This window comes from Rattus norvegicus, chromosome 1 (genome assembly GCF_036323735.1).
Source record: "Rattus norvegicus strain BN/NHsdMcwi chromosome 1, GRCr8, whole genome shotgun sequence".
Classification (NCBI taxonomy): Eukaryota; Metazoa; Chordata; class Mammalia; order Rodentia; family Muridae; genus Rattus; species Rattus norvegicus.
This window is the reverse complement of record NC_086019.1, coordinates 266,752,544-266,764,626: the sequence shown is the minus strand read 5'-3', so window position 1 is coordinate 266,764,626 and position 12,083 is coordinate 266,752,544. Positions and strand designations below refer to the sequence as shown.

At 42.2% G+C, this 12,083-nt stretch overlaps 1 protein-coding gene across 5 annotated transcripts in view; it reads right to left on the bottom strand.

Moving 5' to 3' along the window:
• The window catches only part of Atrnl1 (attractin like 1), a 540,797-nt gene that overhangs the window by 452,221 nt on the left and 76,493 nt on the right, over positions 1 to 12,083 (bottom strand). For all 5 annotated transcript variants that reach the window (XM_008760587.4, XM_039095274.2, XM_063281046.1 and 2 more), the window contains 2 exons: positions 8,238 to 8,370; positions 2,057 to 2,238 (listed from right to left, as the gene is read on the bottom strand). In XM_008760587.4, the coding sequence (XP_008758809.2) occupies positions 2,057 to 2,238; positions 8,238 to 8,370 (315 nt within the window). The remainder of the gene's footprint in view (positions 1 to 2,056; positions 2,239 to 8,237; positions 8,371 to 12,083) is intronic.

Below are 12,083 nucleotides of genomic sequence, written 5' to 3'. Positions count from 1 at the left end.
TTTAGACCTTCCATGTTTTGGATTTTGTTTTTGGTGTTGGTTTTCTCTCCTATTAGAATGAGTTTACAGAATGGCTTTAAACCCCAACATTCAGCAGGCAGGGGCACGGTGGTCTCTGGGAGACAGGCAGTGCTACACAGTAAAACCCTATCTCACGGAAATAAATTGTAAACAAACAAACAAAAGGGGAATAAAATGTCAGCCGTCACGTACAGCTGCTGCTACAGCTTATACTACCAGGCGGCTTGATCAGTTATGGACTCAAGAAACCACAGATAAAGCTACTATTTGTACGGTGCAGAAACAGAAGCCAAAATTAACACATCTATATGGAGTTTTGAATGAAGCTGTCATAACAAGGACTTGCCGTTGCTATGCATAAACATTTATACAATTTTAGAAAAAGTGATATCCTCTGTTCTGTAAACAAGAACAAAGAGTGGACAAGGTCTGGCTGCCATGCTGAAAATCTGATAGATACACAGACAAAAGCCACGTAACTACTCTTAATATTCTCGCTGATCATCAAACCCCGCGAAAGGCAAAGCCAGTTCTTTATTTATACAATTCATCATAATTACTATTTAAAGGCAAAAATATATTCTAAACCTGAGTGCCAATGTTGTATTAGATTGTGGACGTCTCCTTTTCAACATGTGGTGATCTATCTTCTCAGTCACTAAGCTACTTAATAGTCACATCAACGGAAAACAGTTCAACGACAAGTTTGTTACAGACATAGGAGTTAAGAGTGCTTCTAATCACAAAAACCACACGTCGCTTCACATGTATAATGTATTTTACACGTTTATTCTGGACGTTAAAAAAGCTGCCTCTTTAAAAATCATACTTTATAATAACATTAGTCATATAATCAATCCAGCGCAGAAATCTCAGATTAACAATGTGCCTAAGTCACAGCAACTCTCCCTGTGCTCCCTCGCCATCCACAGCAAGGAAAAGCCATTTAAAATGAAATATTACTCCCTAACTCATCGTGATAAGAATCTGAAAGAAGAGGAAGAGAAACAAAAGTGAAGCCCGAGATAAAACATTTAAAGTAACTATTACTCAGTAAATGAGCCAGACAGGCTGTTGAAATGAAAGATAAATTACTATATTATGAAAATTTACTGCCACACACCATAAATCATTGTAACGTTTCATTAGCCATTTCCGATAAGTAAGTGATCGTTTGACCCAGGATATCTCTTTAAAGTGGATGAATTTGTCGATCTTCAGTGGCCACAGAAGGGTTATCTTAAGCCTACGCGACGGCAATAACTTGGGATAATAATTCACTTTATATAGAGAGATGCGCAGCGAAGGGTCACCTTCAACAAGTCCCCACTGTGGTCTCCGGCAAGAAGCTGTTTCTCGTGAAACAAAGCATCGTTTATACGATGTGACTCAGTCAACCTGAGTTTGCCATCCGCTCCCTATGGGCTGTAATAGGCTACAGGGATTAGCAGCTACAAGAATTCTTAGAACACAGAACTCAAGGGACAGGATTTGTGGTTATTTTGTAACAGCCAAAAATAACTCATGCCGAACACAGAAAAGCTAACAGAACTTTAATGACAAGTTGTAGTGTCTTCAAAACACAAAAACGTGAGTCTGCAGCTTCGGCTGTGTCAGAACATGAACAGCACTGATTTTCCCGTGCTGCGTGGGAACTGTCAAGGACATGTATGCAGACCAGAAGCCCTTAGCGGCCTGAAAATAACACCTCATTTGTATATTCCATATGATTACAATAAACGTTTAGTTTTTAAAAAGACTGCTACATATTGCTAAAGTCTCTTAAAGACATATTGCAAAGGTCTCCCCACCAGCCTCATGGCCTCGCCCTGGAAGCTCTTAAATAAGACAAAGGCTGTGTCTGAGTTCTCACACACAGCAGGCGCCCAAGCATACCAACGGTTATTTATACTGTGAAATAAGTATTTTCCCTCCTTCAGAGAAACATTTGCTTTACAGGACAGAAAGAATAAATCATGTCCCCGGATGACAGATCACCACATATGCCCATCCCATGGAGGGTCCCAGGGCTCACCTGCTGTGTGTTCTTCTGTATTTCATCCAACACAAACCCCACCTCCTTGGATGTGGTCAGGGAGGCGAGATTCCCACTGAGATTATAGCAGTAAAGCTTGGCACTGTCGTAGCTTTCTCGACTGGAATTGATTCGAAGACAAGAGTCCCCAACGTGATTCCAGCCTTCTCCACAAAGGTGAGCTAGGGAAAGAGAAAAGAATTACTGTTAGACTAAAAAAAGAAGGAGAAAGGATATTTCCCTTTCGACCTTTTCAAACACTGTGTTCATTTAAATTTGTTAAATAGAACTTTTCAAATTTTCTCAACATGCCAAACAAGGGTTAGGACATAGTTTGAAGAGCAAAAAACAAGTTCCCAATTTTTTGATACAATGATTTTTTGTTGTGGTTTCACTGAAACAGACTCACTACTGAGGCCTGGTGTCCAGTAGAAATCACTAAGTAGACCAGGCTGGTATTGAACTTGTAGATATCCATCTGCCTCTGTCTCCCGAGTTTGTTAGAGACATGCACTACCATGCCTTTCCTTTATGCGTTCTTAAAGATCTTAAGCTCTGGTTCTCCAACACCTGTTACCTGCATCAGCTCCAAAGATTTCCACGTTGTCTGGTCATTAGCACACGACCTCTCAAAAACAAAATCACAACTATATTTGTCCTAATTACATCACAAAAAATCACTTTATTTTATTGCTGAAAACAATTTTTAAGTTTATACTTTTGATCACATTTTTTCTCTCCCACACATAGACACACACACATACACACATACACACACACATACACATACACACACACATACACACACACACACACACTATGCACATGAATGTTGGTCAACCACTCCTGAACATGAGGTCTCATCTAGAGTGGTAATACACCCAATGTCATTCCATTGGAGAAAGCTGATCTTTCCTTTGCAAGCAGGTATAAACGACAGTTCAGTTGTTAACCTTTACCCAAATGGCTAGGTTTTCATTCATTCATTCATTCATTCAATTTTTAATATAAAAAAAGAAAAGAAGGCTGGGGATTTAGCTCAGTGGTAGAGTGCTTACCTGGAAGTGCAAGGCCCTGGGATCGGTCCCCAGCTCCGAAGAAAAAAAAAGAAAACTATCACCTCAAAGTTGGACAAGACATCGAGACAAACTGGCAGAGGAAAGGAGCACGAGAGCAGGCGCAGGACTCAGAAACTCGCTCACCCACACACCCAGGAGTCCCATGAACACTAAGCTGGAAAACAACGTAAGTGCAGGAGCCTAAGACCAGACTGCCTTACAGAAGCCAAGGTGGGCTTGGTGAGCCTGGCCGACAACCCCAGCACTCGGAAGCAGAGGCAAGGTGTTTGCAGTTCAAAGCCAACCTGTACTACAGAGTGAGGCCCAAGACGGGATTAGCTACATAATAAGACCCTACCAAAAAGTGAAATGAGGAGGAAGAAGAGGAGGAGGAGGGAGAACAGAAGGAAAGCAAATGTGTTCCTCATAAAGAATCAAGAAAGAACCACTGTCCCCTGCACAGTACAGCAGCTGATTAGAATTTGGTATCACAAATAGGAACCACTTGAATTACAAACTTATGTTGGCCGTTCCTCCTCGCTCCCTGTCCCCTCTCTCCTCCTTCCCACCGTCTCCCCTGTCTCGTCCCCATCCTGGTCTTACTCTAGCTCAACCTATGCACCACGAGCTTCATGATACTTTTTAACTGGAAAAAAACTTTCAACCATTGTATTCCGAGCACAGCTTCTCGTTCTCCTGGTTACTCCCAGAGTCTACAGACAGGAGACCACCTCCTGCTGCCTGTGCTATGCACTTTCCTGTAGTTATGGGCTCAAATTCTCCGGGACCGTAAAACAGAATGAATCCTTTCTCCCTCGCACGGATGGATAAGGGTCATGGTACTCCAGCAACAGACAAGAGACTAATGAAGGTTCTCTCTGCTCAGGAAAAATTCACATGGCCCTAGGTGTACAGAGATAGAATACGGGTCTATAAAGAAATGTTTACTAATAATAAATCAAAACAATTATTTTTTTAAATATCAACATATAATTTTACTGTTTACAAAGGCAAAAGCAAATTTCATACTAATGAGCGGGGTATTTAGTTATTTTTCCAAAATTTTAAATCTTGACTGAATATTTGATATTTTCAGTGTCTTCCACAGTTCACACCTTTTGATCTTACAATCGTCCTTGCTGAGAAAACCACTTCCTCTAATTGTGCAGTATAAAATGGCAGAAGTGTGCTCGAGGACAACTCAGAACTTGTTATAAACTCTGCTCGAATATCAAAGTTCAACTAACATGTTTTATGAAGTCAGCAACTCAAAGAGTAACTTTCAACTGAACCATTCAAATGCAATACAAAGAAATGCTAAATTAAAGCTCACATGCTGAGAAATTACAGTGGCTAAATGTTTAAAACGCTGTAATTACATCGTTTCTGAAAGAGCCGAAAACTTTGTACAAGGTAATCAGAACAGAGTAAACTCAAAAGGGTAAACAAGATTTGGTGGGCTAGAGAAGCTGGCAGCAGAACAGGTTAAAAGCCTCTTCTTACAGACAGGACGAATTTTGGGCAGAAAATTTTGTGGATGGGTTGGTGTCCTTATCCCTGCCTAGGTACCGGAAGTGGTCACTTCAGGCTCCATGACGCCACTGCAAGGAGTCTCAGCTAAGGTCACCCTCACAGACTCCTGGGAGCCTCCTCCATCCCAGGTCAAGAAGTACAGGGAAGGTGGAGAGAGACTGAGAGAAGGGATGACTAATAACCAGCCCTATAAGACATGCCCAGGGACAAGCACCCATCCCAGACACCATTAATGACATCCTGTTATGCTCACAAACAGGAGTCTAGCATGGCTTCCTCTGAGACGCTCCGCCCAGCAGCCAAACACTGGATGGAGCTTGGTTGGGGATGCATATTGGGAGGGATCAAGGGACCTGGAGGGGATAGGAACTCCACAGAAAACCAATAGAGTCAACTAACCTGGACCCTTGGAGCTCTTAGAGACTGAACCATTAACCAAAAGCCATGTACAAGCTAGACTTAGACCCCTGCACGAATGTAGCAGACGTGCAGCTCAGTCTTCTTGTGGGTCCCCCAACAACTGGAGTAGAGACTGTCCCTAAATCTGCTGCCTATCTGTGGATCCCATCCCCATAACTGGGCTGCCTCACCTGGCCTCAGTAGGAGAAGATGCGCCTAGACCTGTAGGGCCTGAATGCACAGGGGGCAGGGGTGGGGCGCAGCGGGAACCTCCATCCTCTCAGAGGAGAAGCAGAGGGGAGGTTGGGGGAGGGGCTGTGTGAGGGAGTGATTGGGATGTAAAGTGAATAAAGTAATGGTTGTGAAAACCTCTTCCCACTATAGACTCAGGCAATTATGTAGCAGATAAGATTGGGGGCCATAAATTGTATGCCCCTCAAGGGACAGATACAGCAACAAAGTTACACTGGCTGGCTTACAGTGATGGACAAAGAACAATGTGGATAAATGATGATGAAAATAAAATAATAATAATAATAGTAATAATAATGACAATAATATTAGGACCTCCCTTTCTTTGAAAAGTTAGCTCTACAGAGCCGCTGTGGGTGTTGTATGACAAAGGAACAAAAGAACACAACATTGAACATATAAGTAAATTCTACAAATGTATAAATACTGTGTTGTGGCAGAAGCTGAATAGTAACTGTAGCAGCTTTGGCCTGAACATTTTTCTTGGACCTAAAGACAATTAGCACTCCGACCATTGAAAGTTGCTAATGCACTGCTTGGGACATGACAGTCTGCCCACGCTGGCTGGGAGATTTTCTTTCTGACTAGTGCCCTTGAAATCAGAAGGGCTACCAGCCTGGGAATGTGGTGTCATGCTTTGGAAAACTATGCCTCTAGACTCTTAAAAGTTACATACAGCGTCAATGAGGGAAAATAACTATAAAAGATAACTCTGTCTGTCACTGTTTATCAAGGATGTCTAAACTTATGACTGAAAGGAAGTTAAAACATGCGTCGAGGACAAAAATGATATGATCTCTGTTCTGGAACAACATGAATCTATCCCTTCTGTATAAGGAAGCATTCTGACTGCCAGTCAGTTAGGCTGCAAGATCTGCCCACCCCCAGCCACCATAGCTGACTCACTCCTCCCTGGACAACTCCTTATCTCCTCTGTAACTGCTGACCACCATACCTGACTCACTCCTCTGCGGGACCTGGCCATCCCCGGGGATGGCCCCTGGCGTGTCCAACTTTCTCCACCTCTGTTTAATGCAGCATTGAAGTCTTAGCTAGAGCACCACAGCGTGACACAGAGTGCAGACTGGGAAAGACGCAACCTTTCGGCAGGTGATGTAATCCTATACATAAGACCCTAAAGACACCCATGCAAATTCCTTAAGAGCTGAGAAACAGGTTCAGCAAAGTAGATATAAAATCAATGCACAGTTATCAGTTGTCTTCCTACATTCCAATGACAGACTGAAAGGCCAGGGAAACACAACACTGCAGACCTTTAAAGCAACGATTAATAAATCATGAAACTGAAAACTTTCTGTACGGCAAAGGCAAAGGACATCGTTACTCAAGTAACGAGACAGACAACAGAGGGGGATCACCTTATACGTTATATGTCCGTCAGAGTATTAGTTCCTGGAATACAGGGAAAACTCAAAATAAACAGCAAGAAAACAAACAGTTACAAACCAGGGCCTCAAACTAACAAAGTTCTGAAAAGTTGGAAGGCAAACCACTAAGAATAAGATTTCCTCTCAGCCCAGTTAGAACGGCTATGGTAAAAACTTTTAAAAAAAGACAACTGGGGTGTGTGTGTGTGTGTGTGTGTGTGTGTGTAGAAGGGGGAGAAACACTGATAGAGTCACCGTGGAAATCAGTGCAGTGGCTCCTCAAAAGGTTAGAAGGATCTCCCCTTTGATCCAGCTAAACCAGTCTTGGGAATGTACCCAAAGAGCTCCACTCCCTGCTCTAGAACTATGGAATCACCCCGTTCAGTGCTGCCCCATCTCAATGCCCAGTTGGTAGAAACAGCCGACAAGCTCACCAACCGACGAAGGGGTAAATGAAGACAATGTGTAGATTTAGACTGGGAATGGTATCCAGCAGTTAAGAAAAAAAAGTCACAACTAAATGTTGGGAGCTCAAAACAATCCTTTTGAACAAGGTAAGCCAGCTCAGAAAGACAAGCACTGCCTGCTTCCCTCATTCCTGGGTGTAACTGCAGTCTTTAGATAAGTGTGTTTCTTCTGGCATTCCCATAGAGGGCAGTGGTGACTAGGAGCCACGAGGAGGGGCTTCCAGGGAAGCAGAAGCAGAGATCACTGTTATAAAGGGTTTAAAGAGAACAGAACAGGAAGGATTTAAGGGACAGAAGGGTGTGGAGTAGAGGGAGTATGGAGAGGGATAATAATGCCAAATACCTTCAAAAAGTCATATGGAAATCTACTACCATAGCAATGTGCACACACACACACACACACACACACACACACACACACACAGTAAAACAGATACACTCTATAAGAGGAGACACAATGTTCCTACTATGCACCAGAAGACACCAAACAAAAAGCTGAGTATCAGAAATTGTTGCATTTTGTTGCTGTTGGCCAGAGAGGTTCCACAGACCCCAGACCGCATAGGCTTTGCCATTGCCGGTCCTCATGCTACAGAACTCAACAGCAAGGCCCTACTAATGAGGATACACATTCTCCAGTCAGATGAAAGCCGAGGAACTCATCCCTACAGCTGGCTGGTCTTCACTCACAGGTCTAGTGTGTGCTGTGCACACGGGAGGAAACTCATCATCGATTATATCAGCTGTGAACCTGAGTTACAACAATGACTGGCCACCAGAGATCCACCGGTAAGTGTGACAAACATCACAGAGAGAACCAATTACTTCTTCATTGGACCTATGTCCCACCCCCCACCCCCCACCCCTCATCCCCCACCCCCACAAGATGAAATCCACACTTGGCACTAAGAAAAGTCATGGACCCTAGACAAGTCTTCTAGAGGAGAACCTACCACTGTTTTGTTTTGCCAAATGGACACTTAGTAATCCAACTCTGAATGTCTTTTGTCATACGCACAGACAATGATACTGTAACACCAGTCTGCAGAGTGAAATACTCACTATCAAACCATGAAGTAGTTACCTGGCAAGGCCTGGCACTCTTGCTGCCGCTGATCCCACTGGCAATTCAAGTTCAGTGAACAGCTTTTACAACTTGTAAGTTTGTTACAAATTTGCTCATTTCTTATGTGACATTTAGTGTAGTTTCTGACAGACTAAAAAATTGAAAGATAAAAACATGTTATTTTTCAACAATTGAAAGCAAGGATCCACACACGTTTAACACCCGCCCCCCCCCCCATGGAACTTTAAAATGTACTTTTATCTCCAAACCAAATCTATCAAATCATAATTTCTCTTAATTATTCCATCATTTACTGAATTAAATTTAGCTTGAATTTGCTGCCCTGCATGGTAAACTGCAGTGCAACCTAGCAGGTAAGCAACACATAATGATGGGAACATTCCTTAAAGACACTGTCTGAGGCGACCAGAGAAATCAAGTTTAGCCATCAGAGCATGCTATTGATAAGACCGTATTGTGGAAGGGAAATGCCACTGTGACCAACTAAGCTGTTTCCGATCCTTTCACGTCACGATCGACTCACGTCACAATCTTACAGCTGATTGTTTGGCTTTTATGGCTTTTGTTGACCTCGGAGCAGCAGGGAGGAGTTCTCAGTCTCTAATGGATCAGGTGCTGGGTGACTCACGAGATGTTGTTTGCTTGTTTTTATTTGTTTGGTTTTTTGCATAAATAAACTCTACTGAGTTTTTGTTCATCCTCATTTTTTTCATTTGAGATGGTAAACTATTGTTCCTAGAACTGTAATAAGTTCCTAAAATCAGAGAATCCTGAGAAATTAAGTACTTTGAAATTTGAAACAGGAACTAATGAGAATTTTTTAGTGAATCTGAAAACAAATGTCTGACAGAGCAGAGGCATGAATTCATTCTCACTACTGACATGAGACGATTCCAGTCCCAAGAAGCTATCGTGAAGATGAGGTTGAAATAAGTAGTAAAACAGATTCAAATCTATTAACAAAATGCAAAGAAGATTTATTTTAGAATACGTCAAACTAATATGGATTTAACTACTTGATGTCGCTGTTATTCTTTCTTCATGGAGGCTACAAAGAAAACTGCAGTGTTACTTTTTTTCAATCTTACTCCATCATAAAACCATATTTCAACTAATTCTGGCAATGAAATGTTACTGGCTGAGGATGAATAAAGAAGGGTATAGTTACCCTCATATCCTATCTTACATACACCTAGGTTGAGCTACTTCACAGAAAATTACCACTATCTATGATTTAAAAACTACATCCTGTATACAGACCTTAAAACTGGGGCTCGAGACATTCATATGCCTCTATCAGAAAAATCCTGGAAGGAACTTAATTATACATTGTGAGCAACACTCCAATCCTGTGATCGTCAATAAAGAGAATTGCTTTTATCTGACTTTCTCCCATAGGTCAGGCTGACACTAATTTTCAGTCACTAAGGCTAAAATTTAAAGTTAACATATAACTATCTCATATAATCTAACTTTAGCAACCATCCAAAAGTATTTACTGATAAAATATTACCCCCCCCTTTATAAAATGCTCTACGGCAGCTGAGATGGTTCAGACAGCCAAATGACCTAAGTTGGATCCCCAGAATGCATGAAGAGGAATCAAAGAACAGATCCTGCACACTGTTCGCTGGCCAACAGCCATGAGCTCACACACACATGGACATTGTAGTTAAGATTTCTACTCCTTTGATAAAAATACATGGCCAAGAGCATCTTGTGGAAGAAGGGGTCTATGCCAGCTTACACATCCCCATCACAGCCCATGTGAAAGGAAGGCAGGGCAGGAACCTGGAGCAGGAACTGAAGACCATGGAGGAACATTGCTTACTGGCTTGTTCCTCATAGCTTGTTCGGCCTGTTTTCTTACAATGGCCCAGAACAACCATCCCCAGGGTGGTGACACCCACAGTGAGCTGGACCTTCCCAAGCCAATCATGGAGATACACTACAGGCTGTCCCACAAGCTAGTCAGCTGGGGACATTTTCTCCTTTGAGGTTCCCCCTTCCAAAATGACGCCAGCTTGTTTAACACAAAACCAGCCAGCACAGGTAAACAAATATTTGAAAATCATTATTGTCACTTCCAAGACAAAACAGTTCATTTCTTGTCTGTGTATGCATACGTGTGTGCGTGTGTGCATATCTGTGTATGCGTGTATGTGTGTGTGTGTGTGTGTGTGTGTGCTTCCTGGTGTACATGTTGTGCATATGTTGTGGTCAGAGGACAAACCCAGATCCTGCCCTTGCTGTCCACCTTGTTTGAGGCAGTCTCTTTGTTGTTGAGTGTTGTACATAGCAAAGCAGTCGGCCCTGCATGCTTCTAGGAAGTCTCCTGTCTCATGCCCACTCTAAGCCTCTAACCACGGGGATTAAAGTTGCATGCGATCTTGCTGACTTTGCATGAGTTCTTGGGGTTTAGTGGAGGTCCTCACACTTACCCACTAAGCCATCTCCTGACCCAAATATTAATTTCTCTAGGGAATATTACATTTATTATGTGATAACAGATAAAATGTACCCACATATAATGTTTAACTTGCTCATCCTGAAAAAAGGAAAAAAAAAAACCTCAAACACATTTTTGTAAATTTCAACTATGAGTTACTCAACCACCACATCTCCTTTCGGGGCAGGTAAACTCACTCAATGTCAGCTTTTCTTATTCAAAGTATTTTTTCATATGGCACATAAATTCTAGCATTATTCTACATGACCGGTAGAGTAGGATTTAAAGCACTTGCCAAACAACTAAAAAGAAATAAATTTGCTTTACTTATTGAATCCATAAATCTAAGAAAATGGCAAGAGAAGTGACTGAACATGTTGGAGTTAGAATAGAAAAAAAGGCGACTTTGTGCAAACACTCAGAACAGCGTTCACATCAGAGCTGATGAGGCTGCTGCTCCCCATAAACACCCCCCTCATTGATGAGAATAACAGGAGAGGAAATTCTATTTTAATCACATCCAGCACCCAGGAATCAGTGGCAGAATACAGTGGGATATTGCTCCAAATTACACCAGCATTGTTCACCTAATGGGCCAGACGCACATTAGCAACCAGGCAATGAAGAGGAACCGTAACTGTTCCAGTCGCTCATCTATTTAGTCATGAATTGAAAACGTAAATCCATGAAAAGCAAACAGATTTCTGACCCATTAGAGCACAAACATGCAACTTGCAATAAATATGGCTGAACAATGAAATAGGATATCACTGCACATGATCTGACTAAATTTCCGTGAACTTTTAGGTGCCCATTAGCATTCAGCTTGGCTTAATCACCAGACACTCTGATGAGACTGCCCAAAAAATACATTACAGCAGGATTGTAAGTTATGGGATAGCACCATCTGTTCACTTAGGCCATGGATCCAAGTCCTTCCTGGCTCGCACACCGTCAGAAATAAAAGAAAAGCAAAAGGATATATTTTAAGATGACTGCTTGAGAGCAGTTTACATTACTTAATTTTTCAGATGCAAGTATAATTACCGAAACACATACATATCCACAAATCTGAGCGCCTTCTATGGACTGTTTGTATCCCCACACTCACATGCTGGTGACCAGTCCTAGGTGAGCCTGTGCGAGAGGGCACTGAGGTGCACTTCAGTCTCGGTGGAGCCTTCACGCACAGGAGGCTGCGTTACAACACAACCCAAGAAGAAATGGCCTATGAACCGCAACGTGGGTCCTCTGAGCTGTCAATGCTCAGAACTGGAGATCCCCAACCTTCAAAACTTTGGGAAATAAATCCTTGTTTCTTATAAATCATACAGTTCATTTACATTGCTTCGTTGCGACAACTAGAGCCAATTAAAATAACCTCTAAATAAAAA